A 19,854-nucleotide genomic window follows, 5' to 3' on the forward strand; every position below is an offset into this window, starting at 1 on the left:
GGACTGAATTTACCATGGGGAGTTTGGAGGGTAAAACAGAGTCCAGTAGAATAGGAAATAGAGTTGAATTTTAGCTTAATTAATGAGCAAATTTACACAAAAATTATAAATGGAATCTTCTATGATATGAGGAGATAATTCCTGTCATAGAAAGTAATGAGGGTAGGATAAAGAATAGTTGTTAGGATACTGCAGAGAAAGTAGAAGCATAGAAATAAAGCTGTTCTAAGATATTGTCCAAATGATTCTCTGATAGGTTAAGAAAAATAAAACATCTATCATTATATTTAAATGTAGGTATCTGTATACTGCTATGCATACATACCCTCAGAGAATATACTAAGAAGTAACTATATTAGTTTCTAAGAATTATGGTTATCAAATTTAATTTTTTTTATCACCTCTTCTCCACTTGGCAGAAGCTCTTTATGGTCCAAACATAGGCTCACAAGGCACTCATGTATTAAATTACCTATTGGGCAATTAACCATTTGGCATAAATTCCGTAAGTGCAAGGAATGAGATTTTTTTTTCAATAATTTGTTACCTGGTAGGATTGATTAAATGAATGAAAGAATGAATGTATTATTAATGTCCTCTAAAATATTATAGGGTCATAAATGAAATTCCATAACAACTAACTATAAAACCCATCTCTTCAAACAGTTACATCATTTTTTCAGATCACCACTCCTGGATGCACCTTTCTAATACTTCACTTTGCTCAACAGGACATTCTATTCTTTCTTTCAACACTCTTTGGCAAGCTACTTATTTCAGGGAGAGTTTGCTGACTAAGTAAATCCCCTCGATCTATCAGTTCCCAAATGAAATTCTGCCTTCTCCCATCATATGAAAACATCTTTCATTCATAGACTGCCAACAATTCACTCCTGTGATTCAACATTCATTTTCCTGTCTATATGTACACAACCTGAATGTAGTGTTAAAAGCTATACATTATCAGGTATGTCTGAAACATGCTTTAAAGTCTCTAATAGCAACAAAGAAGACAGTTGGTTAACAATTTTTCATTATTATTAAGATTAATAATCTTGATTTATCTAATCAAGAAAATCAAGATTGAATGTCATTTACTAAGGAATAATGTTATTAAGCTCCATTAATAATTAATATAGCATTATCAAATGCAAATGAACGTTAGGCTGCAAAAAAAATAAATGCATAGAAATACATTTATTATTTGGAGAAGGAAATGGCAACCCACTCCAGTGCTCTTGCCTGGAAAATCCCATGGATGGAGGAGCATAGTAGGCTACAGTCCAAGGGGTCGCAAAGAGTCAGACACGACTGAGCAACTTCACTTCACTTTTCACATTTATTATCAAGTAGATTTTGACAGAGTAAAAACTTTAAGGTTGTGACCCCGGGTCTCATATAATAGAGAGTTTTAGATATGATACCATTTTGATTATTGGTAAAGGGTAGGAAACTGAGGAAATGTTCATTTTCACATAAACCTATGTATTCCAGTATTGTTGCCTGGAGAACCCCACGGACATAGGCCTGGGTGCAAAAAGTCGGACACGACTTAGCGACTAAACAACAAAAGTCATAAACCTATGGACATAGAGATGCGAACAGAAACGTAACATTCCACCTACACATTTCGAAATAACTTTGGAACATTACTGAGTTTAGTAGAGAAAACCACATCTAAGAAATTACAGAACAATCTTTAAGAGACATATCTATTCAAAAGAGTAAGAAGAGCAAAAGAGTAACATTTTTTTTAAAAAAAGACACCTGTATTACTTCTGAGTGTTGATTACAGTACAGGGATCATGTTTACCAACATTACAATGTCTGTTTTCTAAACAACTTGTCATCTGACGATACAACTTTAAAGGGATAGTAACACCCAAAAAAAAAAAAAAAAGATGTCCTTTTCATTACAGGGGACTGGAATGCAAAAGTAGGAAGTAAAGAAACACCCAGAGAAACAGGCAAACTTGGCCTTGGAGTATAGAATGAAGCAGGGTAAAGACTAACAGAGTTTTGCCAAGAGAATGCACTGGTCATAGCAAACACCCTCTTCCAACAACACAAGAGAAGCCTCTACACATGGACATCAACAGATGGTCAATACCAAAATCAGATTGATTATATTCTTTACAGACAAAGATGGAGAAGCTCTATACAGTCAGCAAAAACAAGACTGGGAGCTGACTATGACTCAGATCATGAACTCCTTACTGCCAAATTCAAACTTAAATTGAAGAAAGTAGGGAAAACCACTAGACTACTCAGGTATGACCTAAATCAAATCCCTTATGATTACACAGTGGAAGTTAGAAATTTTAGATTTAAGGGACTAGATCTGATAGAGTGCCTGATGAACTATGGATGGAGGTCCGTGATATTGTACAGGACACAGGAATTAATACCATCCCCAAGAAAAAGAAATGCAAAAAAAGCAAAATGGCTGTCTGAGGAGACCTTACAAATAGCTGTGAAAAGAAGAGAAGCGAAAAGCCAAGGAGAAAAGGAAAGATATACCCACTTGAATGCGGAGTTCCAAAGAATAGCAAGAAGAGATAAGAAAGCCTTCCTCAGCGATCAAGGCAAAGAAATAGAGGAAAATAATAGAATGGGAAAGACTAGAGATCTCTTCAAGAAAATTAAAGATACCAAGGGAATATATCATGAAAAGACGGGCTCAATAAAGGACAGAAATAGTATGGACCTAACGGAAGCAGAAGATATTAAGAAGAGGTGGCAAGAATACACACAAAACTGTACAAAAAAGAACTTCATGACCCAGATAATCACGATGGTGTGATCACTCACCTAGAGCCAGACGTTGTGGAATGTGAAGTCAAGTGGGCCTTAGGAAGCATCACTACAAACAAAGCTAGTGGAGGTGACAGAATTTCAGTTGAGCTATTCCAAATCCTACAAGATGATGCTGTGAAAGTGCTGCACTCAATATGTCAGCAAATTTGGAAAACTCAGCAGTGGCCACAGGACTGGAAAAGGCCAGTTTTCATTCCAATCCCAAAGAAAGGCAGTGCCAAAGAATGCTCAAACTGCCACACAATTGCACTCATCCCACAGGCTAGTAAAGTAATGCTCAAAATTCTCCAAGCCAGGCTTCAGCAACACGTGAACTGTGAACACTCAGATATTACATCTGGTTTTAGAAAAGGCAGAGGAATCAGAGATCAAATTGTCAACATTCACTGGATCATCGAAAACAGAAGAGAGTTCCCGAAAACATCTATTTCTGCTTTATTGACTATGCCAAAGCCTTTGACTCTGCGGATCACAAAAAACTGTGGAAAATTCTGAAAGAGTTGGGGATACCAGACCACCTGACCTGCCTCTTGAGAAACCTGTATGCAGGTCAGGAAGCAACAGTTAGAACTGGACATGGAACAACAGACTGGTTCCAAATAGGAAAAGGAGTATGTCAAGGCTATATATTGTCACCCTGCTTATTTAACTTATATGCAGAGTACATCATAAGAAATGCTGGGCTGGAGGAAACACAAGCTGGAATCAAGATTGCCCAGAGAAATATCAATAACCTCAGATATGCAGATGACACCACCCTTTTGGGAGAAAGTGAAGAAGAACTAAGGACCCTCTTGATGAAAGTGAAAGAGGAGAGTGAAAAAGTTGGCTTAAAGCTCAACATTCAGAAAACTAAGATCATGGCATCCAGTCCCATCATTTCATGGCAAAGAGATGGGGAAACAAGGAAAACAGTGAGAGACTTCATTTTCTTGCACTTCAAAATCACTTCAGATGATGACTGTAGCCATGAAATTAAAACACGCTTACTCCTTGGAAAAAAAGTTATGACCAACCTAGACAGCATATTAAAAAGCAGAGACATTACTTTGTCAACAAAGGTCCCTCTAGTCAAGGCTATGGTTTTTCCAGTGGTCATGTATGGGTGTGAGAGTTGGACTATAAAGAAAGCTGAGCACTGAAGATTTGATGCTTTTGAACTATGGTGTTGGAGAAGACTCTTGAGAGTCCCTTGGACTGCAAGGAGATCCAACCAGTCCATCCTAAAGGAGATCAGTCCTGGGTGTTCATTGGAAGGACTGATGTTGAAGCTGAAACTCCAGTACTGTGGCCACCTGATGTGAAGAGCTGACTCATTTGAAAAGACCATGATGTTGGGAAAGATTGAAGGCAGGAGGAGAAGGGGACAACAGAAGGTGAGATGGTTGGATAGCATCATCGACTCAAATGGACATGGGTTTGGGTGGACTCCAGGAGTTTGTGATGGACAGGGAGGCCTAGCGTGCTGCGCTTCATGGGGTTGCAAAGAGTCGTACATGACTGAGCGACTGAACTGAACTGAATCACAGATTCTCACCAAGCTGTTGCCTAACATATTTTATATATCATAGTACTAATTATGCTATTTTCAAACTCAAAAAAGCACTCTTTTGCAATCCCGTGGATTTGAGCCCATCAGGCTCCTCTATCCATGGGATTTCCCAGGCAAGAATACTAGAGTGGGTTGCCATTTCCTTCTCCAGGGGATCTTCCCAACCCAAGATCGAACCAAGTCTCCTGCACTGCAAGCAATTCTTTACCAGTGAGCCATCAGGGAAGCCCTGCTTGGTTTTTACTATTAATATCTCAAACTTACTCCACAAACTGAACACACCGAATCCCACCAGATCATGTTATGGGGCTGCACCTATATTTCTGTTATCGATCATGTATGTTATCAGGGTTGCACTCTTTTTTGTTACTTACCATGTGACAAGCAGAAGAGGGGAACAGACAATCAAATATACCAGAAAAATCCATCATCTAAAAGGGAACTAAAACAGCCTGGTAGCACAAGCAAGTTCCCTCACATAAAAAGCATCTTAGCCTTGTTATATATACACATTTTATACTGTTTGATTTACAGTCATTTTCCTATAAGGGAACAGTGTAGTGTGTATAATGGTAAAGACCCCAAATTCTGGGATCAGACTGGTTTCAAATTCTGATTCCACCACACTAGGTGACCAACCAGTCAAGGAAGTTAACTTTTCTGAGCCTCATTTTTCCATACTGATAGGCAGGGATAATGGCCATGCCTTCATTCTTAATGTGGAATCAAATAAGATGTGGGAGCACTGGGCCAGCCCATAACGTTGTATGTTTAGACCTTATAATAATTATTATTAGAGATATTGATTCCTAGCCTTCAGATTCAGTATACATAATTAGATCCATACCTCATCATTTAATTAAGTATTTTTTCATTACCAGGCTATGTCTTAACATATATGCAGATGACACCACCCTTATGGCAGAAAGTGAAGAACTAAAGAAACTCTTGATGAAAGTGAAAGAGGAGAGTGAAAAAGTTGGCTTAAAGCTCAACATTCAGAAAACTAAGATCATGGCATCTGGTCCCATCACTTCATGGCAAATAGATGGGGAAACAGTGGAAACAGTGGCTGACTTTATTTTGGGGGGGCTCCAAAATCACGTAGATGCTGATTGCAGCCATGAAATTAAAAGATGTTTGCTCCTTGGAAAGAAAGTTATGACCAGCCTAGACAGCATATTAGAAAGCAGAGACATTACTTTGTCAACAAGGTCCATCTAGTCAAGGCTACGGTTTTTCCAGTGGTCATGTACAGATGTGAGAGTTGGACTATAAAGAAAGCTGAGCACTGAAGAACTGATGCTTTTGAACTGTGGTGTTAGAGAAGACTCAAGAGTCCCTTGGACTGCAAGGAGACTCAACCATTCCATCCTAAAGGACATCAGTCCTGGGTGTTCTTTGGAAGGACTGATGTTGAAGCTGAAACTCCAATACTTTGGCCACCTGATGCGAAGAGCTGACTCATTTGAAAAGACCCTGATGCTGGGAAAGATTGAGGGCAGGAGGAGAAGGGGACGACAGAGGATGAGATGGTTGGATGGCATCACCGACTCAATGGACATGGGTTTGGGTGGACTCCGGGAGTTGGTGATAGACAGGGAGGCCTGGCGTGCTGTGGTTCATGGGGTCGCAAAGAGTCAGACATAACTGAACGACTGAACTGAACTGATAATAATATATTTAATAATCATGTGCAGTTATTAAAGGACTTTATTCAGTATACCAAATGCAAAATGGTGAAAGGGTAATTTTGAATATGGGGTCCTAGGAAAGAATGAGTTCCTGGGATGATGCTTAGCAAGAAAAAAAGATCAAATAATGCAGTGCTCCTCTCGGGACATACTTAATCTAAATAATAGTTGCCTTCATGATGCATCTATTAATTCCAAATTATTAGCTGATGAAAAGCAACAATCTTGTCAATGAAATGCCCCTCCTCTCTGTGCAGCATCCAAGCTTCTGCCCGTCTCCCATTTTCTTTCTACATCTTTAGGTTTTGGCAGTATACTAAGTTCATTAATTTAAGCAAATTCCAATTCCAAACTTAACACCAGATTGCTAAGGAAATGTTCACTTCTTTTCAAACATGAGGGCGAAAAACAGATGAGTCTATCTCTCACAGGCTGAACAAGCCAGTTTACTTTAGTCAGACAACTTGCTAATTGAATGGTCTGGAAATACTGAAATTACTTCCCAATCCAGGCAACTGAAGTAGTTTAAAGTTACCCAGAGGTGTGCAGTTAACACTTACAAATGCGTTTTAACACTTTGATATATGAACAAACACCATTTTAGTGAAGTTTCCGAGTAATAGAAGACTGCCTTTTAAGTCAAGCCTGAGTAAACAAAATCAGCTTTAGATCAGTAAGACTAAAAAGGATACATTTTATATTTCCTTTATATAGAAAAAGAATTGAAGGCAGACACTTTTAACCAAACTAAAACCTAATATATTGTTAGCGGAAGAAAACAATCACATGCTAAAACAGAAAACAGAGTATGCATGTTATTGAAGTTTGGAGATAAAATTTTGAGGAAGTACCTCATTAGCACCATCTGATGACAAATAATCTTGAAACAGACAAATGTAGCCTGATTCACTCACTCATTGGCCCCATTTTCTTTTCAAATTCTACCAGGGGTTGCTAATGACAGAAAAGGGCCTCGGTTATGTGGGTGGAGAGAAAATAAAACCTGGCCTCTGTCTCCTCTTCTGCTAACAACCAGGAATAAGTTTACCAAGCTGACATCTTTTTTTTATAATGGTGCATAAATTATGACCATACATAACATGCTCCAAAGAACCTGATGGTCATAGAAACATATCTCTTATGATTTACATGAAATTTTAAGTTAAATCAAAAGAGAGATAACATATGCCTTAAATGATTTTAAACTACTAAAAGGTCATATGTAATGATTTTATGACTTCAAAAATACTTTTCCTCACATTAAAAGAATAATTCACAGGGAATTCCGTCAGTCCCGTGGTTAGGACTCTTGCGTTTTCACTGCCGAGGGCCTGGGCTCAATACCGAGTCAGGGAATTAAGTTTCCACAAGCTGTATGGCATAGTCAAAAATAATAAAATAAAAAGAAGAAACCACAGTGTTTCAGGGATACAGACTTGGTCTCTTACATTGTTTAGCAGCAGAACCTCTGTCAGACAGAAAGTTAGCCATGAGCCACTAGAGGCATCCCAGTCAGCTGCCATGTCCAACAGCCACCTAATCCCAGCAAGCTATTAACCAACGCTGCCCCAGACACACCATCAGTACTCTAAAATGGTCAGGGGACCAGAAAAAATCCCCCACTGGCCGACTGGAAGGATTTGTGCCCCATCCTGATACTCACGCACACCTCACACTGGCTATCATGTCCTTAGATAACCTTTGTTTCACTGGGCTCCTTAAATGTTCATAAATATTCTATGAATACATATATCTAATTATAATAGGCTGAATTATAGGAAGGACATGCACATCACAGCCTCTGGTTATAAAACCTGCAGCTGTCAATTAAGACTGTCAATCAACGACCAACTGGATTAAAAACTCTACACCTCAGCGCTCTGGGCCGCTGCCTTCCTAGGCCTTGGCCCATCTCTCTCTTAAGGTGTTTTCTCTGTTCTCTCTTAATCTTCAATAAACTCTCTTGCAGCAGGTGAGAACTCAAGATTCTTCTTTGTGTTTTTACCAAGAACCAAGGTCCATGGAAGACAGGTCTCCTGACTCTCTTCCACTAACACCTCTTGCAAATAGCTGAGAGAAAGTTCCAGACTCCATGCTCCTTTCAAGGCTGACTGTGGATAAGCTGTCCCTGGTTTTCAGGGCATGTACAGACAAGCTGAACACAGGCACAGGTGACCCATACTTTGAACTTGACACTTTCTGAAATCCAATCAAGGGCATTTTGAGAAAGTGTAACCATGAGCTACTACTTGCCGGAACTGCTTTAAAAGTATCTAATATTTTCTAAAACGGGAGACTACCGTGATTAAAAAAAAAAATAGGTCCCAGAACTATACTGTATTATTACTACTTCCTATATGCTGCATATAAATCACTCACTGGATACAAAAATATATATTCCCACTTAAGGCAGAACCACACTGCTCTGCTGACATTTGCTCGTATCCATTGGTGGTGCTTTTTAATGGTTCATTTACCTGTCAAACTAGGTGACAGACATCAGGCCTATAGACTTTTCAGCATCAAACTCACAATCCAAGAACCCTGTCTACGATTGTTTACCTTCTATACACTCTCCTCCTTTAATAAAATAAGTTAATTAAAGAAAATAAACAGATATTCTTTCCTGGCTCTAAGCCATGGACAGCTGCGAACACCAAAGTGGTAAGGTACTTCTCTTGCTGAACGAAGTCAGAAAGATATGCACAGTCATGCTGTTCAAAATATTGTTTTATGTGTGGAACAACATTGCTGTAAGACATTTGGAAGCCAAGTAAAATCACAGAAGTAAGGGAATTCGTAGCAGTCTGTTTTGGTTTAAGCAAAAGGAGATTGAGCTCCCCCATGAAGCAAGCAACAGGACACCTTCCAGCATTAGAAATAGCCTTTTGGATGGCTAAAGAGAGGAAGACAGGGGCAGTGGGGTGGGGATCAAAGCTATCTCCCCATACACTACAGATAATCTTTTTTCCTCCTCTCCTTCAACAGCAAGATTGAAGAAAAGGGCTGAAGGTAGAGGGAGACGGGGGAGAGGAAACCATCCTAACCCAGAATTGGAAAGGAAGGAGGTGGCCTTTGATCTCCACAGGATGGCAACTTTATTGGCTATGCATAAGCAGTTTCCAACCAGCTGATCAACCAGGTACTAATACACACACCCTTCCGTGATCAGTAACCATGAAGTGGGTCATCTGTGAACAGCAGTCAAGCAGAAGGCTCATCTGCTACTAAATGACCACCAGCCCATGCCCAACCCAGAGAGGAAAAAGCAACCCCAGGGGAAATGATTGCTTCTCCACAGGCTCTTCCCTGATAAGCACCAATTATTTGCCTTGGGACTCAGAACAAAATCTTTCCTCAAGTGTGCATGAATGAGGATGGCATTCATTTTTCAAAATACAACTTGGAACTGTGTATTTCCACATCACCAGAGGTCACTGTTTGACTTCCATTCGGTCTCTATTTTTAAGCATGCCAGAAAATGCAGACATGATAAAGGCTGGATGTGAGTTGACTGAAGGTAAAGAATCATTGTCTTGCCTGGTGATCTAAAAATTTGAAGATCATTTACTTAACGGCAGGATAAGAAAAGCCTCCCTTCCAAATTCTCAAGTGTTCAAACCACAGTCTTGTTTAGGTGGATTTGGTGGACGTGCTTTAAAATTAAACAATGATTGAACCATAATCTTTCTTCTTTTAAATCCTTCATTTCTCTCTTTCAACTAGGAAAGTGCACAGTGGTTAAGGGTTTTGGAATCAACTTGGTTCAAATCCCCTCTCATCTGTATCTCCTAACATCTCTATGATGTTGTAACTATAAAACACAACTATAAAACACAGATAAAGCAATATTTTACTAATAATAGCATCTATGTACGTCATAGGGTTCTTACAAGCATTAAATAAGATAATGGTGAATGTTCAACAAATGATAGTCAAATCTTCAAGGCAAGAGTAGTAGTCATCATCATAAAGTTTCTTAGGGTACCCCAGAATTTGAACATCATCTCGGTTTTTTTTATTATTATTATTTCTTTCTTTCACTTTACCGGTCTCCTCTAAGCAAAAACATTGTGATACAGAAGGTAACTACTTAGCTTTTCACTCCACTAAATAAGCTGAGGCAATCAACATTCTAAAGTCTTATTAAATGCAGCTTTAAAAAAAATTATATGAATTCATTAAAGATTTAGACTACTCCTTTGTTTTCAAATGATTCCATCTTCCAAACTACTCTGTTTTTTAAAAATGTCTAGCTCTTTATACAGTTGTTAAATATACAGCATATACCTTGACATCAATTTTTTAAGAGTCCACTTTTCAGATTTGCTTTTTTTCCTATGTGTGGTCAGAGGGGTGCACTCAGATTTGGCTGCTCTATCTACTGCCATTCCTCTTCCTCCTACAGCTTAAAACTTAATTATAGATTAATTCTGGATCTGGTTCTTCTACTGTACTTCTCTAGACTTCTGCTTCTACTGGTTTTTTTTCCCCCTTTCTTATTAACAGATTTCTTAATTTATTTAAGATTACCTAAGGCCTAATTTTTGAGTAAAATTTTGACTTCCTTATATTTTTTCCATAAGAAATCAAGCATTCAAGACAGTTGTATTTTTGTTTTCAGAATTAAACAGTTTTCAAAAAGCCAGAAATTAACATGAGCATTACTCTAGCATCTCTTATAAACACAGAAAATGATACATACTCAACTATTTACAATCTTCATTGGCAAGCTATTATTCTAAGTTTCCCAGCCAATTTCATACCTCTTGCCCAGTATTTTAAATTATACCTACTCCATGTAAAACAAATAAACAAGCAAATAACTGATTATAGGTTTGAAGTTTAGCATTTCGTATCACTAACTCACACAAGAATATTTCAATTGTCACAGTGAAGACTAAAGGAAAATTTCAGATAAACTTACTGTTCTGAGACATTTTAACTGCAATTATCTCATGTATTAGAGGGACCATTATCTAGCAATATTATGTTTTAAAAGATGTCACAGTGTTCAGGCAAGTATATTTTAAAGCTAACATGTTTATTTTAAAATAAGAAATTACCAGAATTTCCAAAGAATCTTCCAGTTAGAGAGAGAGAGACCATAGACCCAGGTAAGTGGTTTACGAAGTGAAACTTTTCCTAAAACATTTCCCTCCCAATAAGAGAAAAAGACTCGCCCCCACCCCTCAAAAAAGCAGAAGGATAGCACTAGTGAATTTCCACTTCATTCAAAGTTCAGATCTCATCATAAGTCTGAACTGAAATTCAATCACTTTTTTCACTTAAAAGCAGGTTTTAGCAAATGGAGTTGAGGAGAGGAAGTCCATAAAGAAGGAAACAATGTTTAGAATCAGGTCCTGAGAGATAACACAGGTTGGTTTTTTTTTTTCCAGTGCTATTCCATCTGCTCCCCTCACCAAAAGTCTAGCTCTCCATAGAAAAGAAATGAGGTATACAAACACTAAAGAAACTCACTATAAAACAGCATTTCTAAAGAAATACTTATTTTTTCCAAAATCTTAGTTTCCTAGAATAAAAAGTTATATATTGTAGCATAAGTGTAATAAAAGGCTACAAAAAGCAAACATATAATATATGATGTTAAGTATGACATCAACACATCAACATGAAATGTATAATCTGTTTGAAGAAAACTACAGGACTTTGTTAAGTTGGCAGCCAGGTTAAAAAAAAAGAAAAAAAGAACTGACAACCAATAGATGCTTTTACAGGTTAAATCTTGTTGAAGGTACCTTAGCCCCTCGGTACACTTTGATTTATTTAAACTCACCACATTTCCCTTAAATACACTCCATTAACAAGTGATAGACTGTGATCTTAGGCTTGAGGCAAGATATGAAACACGATCTTTCAAGAACTTCATTCATTCCCTGTCCAGGTGTCTTGATCACGCCCAACCCGACTTACTTATCTGAGTTCTGTGAAGGTTTACTCAAATCAATAGGATGGCTTTAGAATAGCACACTCTCATGACATCTCCTCAGCAGCCCAATAATTTGGCCTCCCCAAGTTCAAACACACAGCAGGAGTTAAAGTCAGCAGAAGAGCTAGGAACAGCTTCAGGTTAAATATGAGAGAGCATCTCACAAGGTACACACCTCTGACCCAGCCAACAAAGTAGAGAACCACACCCCTTAGAAAATTTAAGACTTATGAAACTCATCAGTGACTTCAGTGGAAAAGTAACTTAGAAAAACAAAGCCAAAAATCATTTCAGGTCTAAATGATTTATATCTATTTAAACTACAAATCTCAGATACTAGGTACTCATCAAATTACGACATCTGCGAGGACAGTACACACACTCCAAGATATTTCTCCAAGTGAAGACAGAGAATTTGCACGCTGATGTGACCAGCTTTCAGTGATACCCTATTAGTGTGACCCTATCTTTAATCTACAGCCATGATAAAATGTCTCAACATATACAAACTCAGCTCAAACAGTGACTAATGACCATTAATCCTCCTATCTTCAGTAATCTGGCTCTCCAGTCATTTATCACACTGACACTTCACTTTACACACGTGAATAAACTTTAACTGAGAAGGTGAATCAACAAAAACCTCAAAGGTATCTGAAGCTGTAAATTAAACTAGGGGGAGAGGCAGCAAAGACAGACAAATAGAGAGATCAGATCCGAATGTTTCTGATTTGCATCCTCACCGGGTCGTGGGGGTGGGGAACTTTTCAATCATTCAGACCTGGAAACTAAGAAGAAGAAAAAAAAAAAAAACTATAGTAGAGAAAGGGGAAACTGAAGTAAGAAGAGGTGGCCCCAAAGAGTTGGTTTCATCTATTCATCTTCCACTGTGACATATATGAAAACTTCAGTTTTCTGTTTTCTTCAAAGGAGTAACGATTTAATGAATTCCTCATTTCATTTCATTGCAAAGGTTCCTTTTAGTCAGAAAGCATATCTCGTGGGCTGAAACTATTTTAAGGGTTTATTCGCTATCATTTGGCTGATTACGTTTTTCTTTTACATAGTTCCTTAAGTAAAATCCTTCTTTAAAATATAAACTATGGCCATAGACCACAAAAATCTCAAATCAACCTTTCAAAACTGTTTCATAATCATGGAAACTGAGTGACTCTAACCTACAGGCCTTGATGCAACTTGAAGCTCAGTACAGGCCTATAAAAAATTCCCTGAGGTGCAGTGTGTGTGTGTGTGTGTGTGTTGCAGTGTGAGTGTGTGTGTGGTGTGTTTTAAGGCCTGAAATCGGATCCTTGATTGAAACCAGAATCTACCAAAAAGAAAGAAAGAAAAGTTGAGTCGTGGCTCTGTTCCCCCATACTAAAAGTTTCTTAGGGAGTGTCAGAAAACTATTGGTGTAGATGCAGTGTACCCTCTAAAGTCAGACGTACCCCACTGCAGCATCCTTCCAACGGTTCATATGAAGAGTTTCCATACTATTTAATGAATCCCCCAAATCCTAAACCTAGCCTTCGGTTTTCCCTTGCCAATGAATATTCCCAGGCAACTAAGTGTTCCCTTTCTGATACTTGCAACTTGTCTGTTTCCCTTCTAAACTCAGCCAGCCAGAGTGGCTAGTTTATATCCTACAGTAAGAAGGAGTTATTTCCTGAAGTTTCTTCAGCATCGAATTTAATTACAGACTTTGGTTACATAAAACAACTACTAATAACCCGTTTGCTCGGAAGAGGAGGGGCGAAGAGCACGAGCAGGTTCAGGAATCCAGGCGGGTTTCTGGGCTACCGCTCCCTGGGCGCACAGCTCCCTTCCCCCGGGACGCGGCAGAGCGATCGGACTGACTTGGGCTCATCCTCAGGGCCCAGGCTCACCACCGCCCGCTGCCTCTTCCACCCCGCGCTCAGACGCGCGTTTGCCCGGAGAGATCTGGGCGTGCCTCGAACTTGGCAAAAGGCCTAGGTCTGCGAATAGGCTTTGGAGGGTCTTGGGGGATGGGGGAATAAGGACAGCACAAAGTACCACCTAAGAACCCTTTCGTCTAAAACTCCTGCCAGGGGTCGGGCCCCTCTGGCCTTGGAAGGAGGCAGAGGTCGCCAAAATTCAGCTCGGGGTTGATCTGGGAAAGTGGAGAAGAGGCGTGCAAGGGGGGAATGAAGGGTGAAGAAAGACGACGCGGGGTTACCTGAACAGAGACATATTAATCCAAAGAGGTAAAAGTGAGCAGGCTCCGCGATCATTGTCCTCGGGTGGATCCTGCATACAGTCTCATGCCAAGAGGAGGGGGTAAAAATGAGGTCCCCGAATTTATGAAGCCACACTCCACACACACTACACACAAAGGCTTAATATAAGCAACGTGGGTCAATCCGCCAGGAGTTTTCAGGGCAATTACTGGTCCACCGTTCCGGACGCTTGTCAATATCTTAGAGCCCTTTGCAGACTAAGGATTCCAGGGTTTGCCTTCTCTGGCGCCAGGGTTTTCGAGGCGGCTCGGCCACTTCCAAGGACCATCCAGAGCGAACAACAAAGAGCCGAATCAGAAGAGCAGTTGTGCGGTTTCCTTCCTCCGCGATCTTTCCGAGCCGTCCGGCGTGCGCCCCCACACTGTGCGCCCGAGCGCCGCGGCGAGGGCCGGCGCGGCGGCAAAGTTGGGGTGTGAGACCGGATTAGGGCGAGCCGAAAAGTGCTTCTCCGCCTATCGGCGAGCCCAGTCAACAGCTGGCCACCCGCGCCGGCGGCAAAGGCAGCGGCAGCACTTCTGGAGAGCGGGCACGGGGTGCCGGGGGTGTGCCTGGGTGACTCCGCGCGCTGGGGGCGAGCAAGGGGGCGGTGCGGCGACAGCGGTTCCCTGGGCGGGCCCTTGTGCCCATCACTTGGGGGATGCGGAGGGCCCTGAAGACGGCAGCCGGTCCGCGGACACACTCACGCCTCCCGGGCGCTCCCAGCCCAGCGCTGCGCTCACCATCCCTCGGACCCCTCGCCGCTGGGGCGTGCGCGCAAAGCACCCCGAACTCTCCGCGGCTGGGACGCTGGAGCCCAAACTTCCAAGCGGCGGCTGCCCGCAGCCCAGGCTCGTGGTAGCGGCAGGGAGGCAGCTCCCGGACCTCCCCCGGGTAGCGGAGAGGGGCGAGGAGCGTGCCGCTGCGGGTGGGAGTGACGGCCGCCGCGGCTCACCCGAGCTCCGCCGGGATCAGCAGCGTCTGAAGTTTCTGCTCTCACGCTGCCCCTTCTCTGGCTCGGTCGTTGGTGGGTTTCCCCCACCTTCCCCGCGGCTCCCAGTTTCCTCCCTCTCTTTCCCGGCCCGAGAACACTTAAAGGGGCCGCGCGGTCCTTCCCATGCGTCAGGTTACACTCTCCAGACGCCGCCCTGGCAAGTTCTGCTTGTTAATATTTCCATCCACGAGCCAGGGTGCCCGACTGCGCCCTCAGGTGAGAAATCAAACTGCTCAGGATCACAAATCCGAGCAAATGGGAACTTGCCTTGTTTCTCTCGCCACCCCTGGCTCCCCTGCACCTTTCTCCAAATGGAACCTCCCAGCCAAAGACTTCAAAAATCCTCCGGTCCAGCTTAACCTCTTCCCTACCGCTTCCAGGAGTTGGAATGAACTCTCAGATAACTCTGTCTTCACCCTTCCCCATTCCCATTAAAACAGGGGAAAAAAAAAAAAAATCAAATATGGGCAAACGAAGCTTTGGGATAGGAATTAGGGAAATAACTATGTAAAATGTATCAGGAGATGGGCACTGTATTACAAAAATCAGTTTATTTTACACTGTGGTTGTTGAGGCTCTTGTAGAAAGACTAACCAATTCGAGGGGCGCAGGGGTGGGTCCTGGGGACCTTTTTTTTTGTAACCAAATACCTCTCCTTCAACTTCATTGACTCTCAGTATCAGAATGCTAACCATGGGGAGGTAATTAAGGAAGAGCGAAAAATGCAAAAAACATCCTCTCGACTACTTTGGAGTTTGTGCTTATAGGAGAAGCCATTTGGTGTTTCAAAACCAAAAGGTGTGGGCTTTAACATCCCATGCACCTCTCCCTAAAATACCAACCAACCAGTTATTATCTCTGTTACCAGGCCAGATCTCTGTTTTCCCTGCTGAAACAGAAACTTTTGAGATATTCACAAATCCAAAGCAAAACAAACCTATCACCTTTGATGGGTGTTATTGCATTCATTCATTCACTCATTCATTTTTCTTCCTTTCTGTTAAAAAACGCGCTATACAAAAACCACCCAAGACATGGTGTGAAGTGAAGTGAAGTGAAAATCACTCAGTCGTGTCCGACTCTTTGTGACCCCATGGACTGAATTCTCCAGGCCAAAATACTGGAGTGGGCAGCCATTCCCTTCTCCAGGGGATCCTCCCAAGCCAGGAATCAAACCTAGGTCTCCCCATCACAGGTGAATTCTTTATCAGCTGGGCCACAAGGGAAGCTGCCTGCGTGCGAAGTCGCTTCAGTGGTATCCAACTCTTTGCGACCCTATGGACTGTAGCCACAAGGCTTCTCTGTCCATGGGATTCTCCAGACAAGAATACTGGAGGGGGTTGCCATGTCCTTCTCCAAAGACATGGTGAGTGCCCAATAAATGGTAGGTATTGGTACCAACACTTTGGCCATCTGATGCAAAGAGACAACTCATTGGAAAAGACCCTGACGCTGGGAACATTGAAGGCAAAAGAGAAGGAGGCGGCAGATGATTAGGTGCTTGAATGGCATCATTGACTCAGTGAACATGAGTTTGAGCAAACTCCGGGAGACAGTGAAGGACAAGGGTGCCTGGCAAACTCCAAAGAGTCCGAGAGGGTTTAGCAACTGAACAACAACAGCCCTGGTATTTAGGGCTGTTATGTGCGTGTTCAGTCATGTCCAACTCTTTGTGACCCTATGGACCGTAGCCTGCCAGGCTCCTCTGTCTGTGGGATTCTCCAGGCAAGAATACTGAAACGGGTTGCCATGCCCCTCTCCAGGGGATTTTTCCTACTCAGGGATGAAACCTATGTCTCTTATGTCTCCTGCATTGGCAGGTGGGTTCTTTACCACTGTTATACTTCTCAATAAATTATTATGTGCCAAGTTATTTATAAGAAGTTCAAGATGCTTATTTGTCATCTATCAGGAAATACCAGAACCTGCTTACAGTGGTTGACTCTGGAAAAGAGAATGCATGATAGATGGAGAGATGGGAATGGATTTATGCTTTTCTAAATACTGTTATACATTTTTTAAAGTGAGCACACACATTACCTAACAAAAGATAGTTTTAAAAGTGAATCATACATTTATTTTTGTTGTTGATGGTACAACCAATGACCTTGGAGCAGGATTTTGTACAAAAAAACTCTGGTTCACAGCACCTATCTCTGAAAGTGAAAGATAGTTTAATCCTGAGAAAGCTGACTGAAAATTCAGTAAACAGGCTGGAGATAAGAATTCAAAGACTCCAGCCAAAACCTTTCCAGCAATGGAAAAAAAAACCAAAAATGTGCAGTAAATGCTGAAAAACATACATTGATTCAGGCTTTGTGAAAGGATATTTAGTGAGAAACATAGAATATGTCTTTTCTTTCTCCCCTTGGGCTAAAACCTGCTTTTAAGATAAGCTTACCTAGTAATAGAAAATAAATAACCTAAAGCATGGTACTTGAGAAAGAGAGAGAGGGAGAGAAATTCTTCAAATCCTCATAGTATCTGAGTGCATTTTTAAATAAAGATTTGAACCTCCACTTAGCAAAGGATGTATGCTTTTAAATGTAAAGTAGAATATGTGTAAGAATCCCTGTTGTATTGTTTTCCCAAAGTGAGTCTCCTGGTCTCCAGAAATTTGCTAAGGTTTTTCAAATTCTCCTTTACCATTTATCTCATTGTCATTGAAAGGAAACCATATTAATACTCCCAGTTATCCTTTTATTTCTCAACTTCAATTAGCAACAACATCCTCCCACCCACCACCAGCTCCTTTTTGCTACTCCTAGAGGCTATACTACCTGGGGGAATCAGCAGAAAGAATCCTCTGGAAACTAACTTTCTTTCCACCAGCTGCCCCCTCACCCCCCTCCCCCACCATGAGGGTCTTCATCACCAACTTATATATGTGATCCTCTCTTCTTTCCCTTCCTCATCCAAAGTGTACTTTTCTGTCAATTATATCAGTAAAGGTTGTACCTGAAGACAAGAATTTGTATTCAGAAAGTATAAAGGCTCTGTAACAAGTCAAACTAATTGTACCTGAGAACTTTCATAACCTCCTTTCACTCCCTCACTTACTCATACAAACAAACATAGTGAATATCATCTACATGCAGGAAACAGTAAAGGGCTCTGTAGAGGCAAGATTCAAAGAGAAACCTATTCCTCAGGCTCTCAAAGCTCTCACGCAGGGAGCTACACAGACTCCAGAGTGGAACCTGTAGGAAGAATAAAAAATAGTGTCACTGGGATTAAATGACAGCTCGGTACATTCCTGGAAGTGGGTGAATCATAGCAACTTGTCACCTTCCCATTTCCACTCCTGCACATTAAGTTACTAGGAGAATGCATGAAATAATCATTGTGTCTGTATGACCATGTGTGCAAATGTGTGTGTACACATGGACATGGTGCCCACAAATGGCAAGTCTTCAGCCGGCTCTGATACATAGAATAGAACTCTGACTCATTCCAGGCTGATTGGTTGGGAGACAGAGACCAAGGTAAGAAGAACATGTCGTAATTTGCACTCAGAAGCTCTATTCTGATCACCATGCTCTAAAGGAGTGGTGGATTCTCAAGTTCCATTTAGAGAATTCTGATCATTTGAAGCTTATGAAATTCAAGCTCTCTAAAATAAGAATTGCAAGGAAAGCCTGAAAGTAATACATTCTAGTAGTCTTTTTAAATAAAGTCTTCCCTGGCAGCTGAACTGGTAAAGAATCCACCTGCAAAGCAGGAGACCCTGGTTCGATTCCTGGGTCAGAAAGATCCCCTGGAGAAGGAATAGGCTACCCACTCTAGTATTCTTGCCTGCAGACTCCCCATGGACAGAGGAGCCTGGCGGGCTACAGTCCACAGTGTCAGACACGACTGAGCGACAAAGTACAGCACAGTTCTGTAAATAGGGGCTTCCTTGACATTCAACATTCTAGAGCAGCAAAGAAATATTGAGTCAGCCTGATCTGATTTTATCTTTCACAGGGGTAGTTATAGGAACTCAGGAAATAACAAAACTCCCAGGATCTTTGTAGAGATTCCAGATACCAGTTACCCAAATCAGGAGGAGCCCAGTCGAGTTCTTACGGGAAATACAAACCACAACATTTCTCTCTCTTCCACCTTACCAGGAAGCCAGAAACCAGAAGAAGCCTGAGATGCAAGGTGAAATTCCAGGAGGTCTGATGAGAAGCAGCCTGATACTTACCAAGGCCAGGCTGCATAACCTCTCAGAGTACCACAGCTACATTAGCAACTTTTATACAAAATTGCCAAATAATCTGTGCTGTTTCTAGTATATAAACTGATGAACTTCACTGAATATTTGAATAATTTAATATCTGAATATTTGGATTCAGTCTAAGTTTGAATACATAAGGGAAGTCCCATTTAAGAAAGTAACCTAAAATAACCCCAATATAGGAGAATAGTATATCTGTTGGAACATCTAGCATATTTTGAAATGCCCTGTCTCTGTAGTAAACATTGCTCAGTATAGGCCATGCTGCTCTTGTAGTAATGTCTCTAATCCCCCAGTCCTGAAAATTAAAAGCTTCAGTTTTCCCCACTAAACAACTTATGAAAACAACCCACAGAAAACCTTATTTTTTTAAGTGCACAATACTTACTGA

The 19,854-nt window shown here is 41.2% G+C and overlaps 1 protein-coding gene across 5 annotated transcripts in view; it reads right to left on the reverse strand.

The window, feature by feature from the left end:
- Positions 1-15,318, reverse strand: part of ROBO1 (roundabout guidance receptor 1) — a 441,102-nt gene extending 425,784 nt beyond the window's left edge. For 3 of the 5 annotated variants that reach the window (XM_043449146.1, XM_043449144.1, XM_043449145.1), the window contains exon 1: positions 14,211-15,317. In XM_043449146.1, the coding sequence (XP_043305081.1) occupies positions 14,211-14,265 (55 nt within the window). In that variant the 5' untranslated portion in view covers positions 14,266-15,317. Of the gene's footprint in view, positions 1-14,210 lie in introns of all 5 variants that reach the window. The other 2 variants (XM_043449143.1, XM_043449142.1) reach the window with 1 other exon arrangement.
- Positions 15,319-19,854: the final 4,536 nt, after the last annotated feature.

Source organism: Cervus canadensis, chromosome 27, assembly GCF_019320065.1.
Source record: "Cervus canadensis isolate Bull #8, Minnesota chromosome 27, ASM1932006v1, whole genome shotgun sequence".
In the NCBI taxonomy this organism is placed as follows: domain Eukaryota; kingdom Metazoa; phylum Chordata; class Mammalia; order Artiodactyla; family Cervidae; genus Cervus; species Cervus canadensis.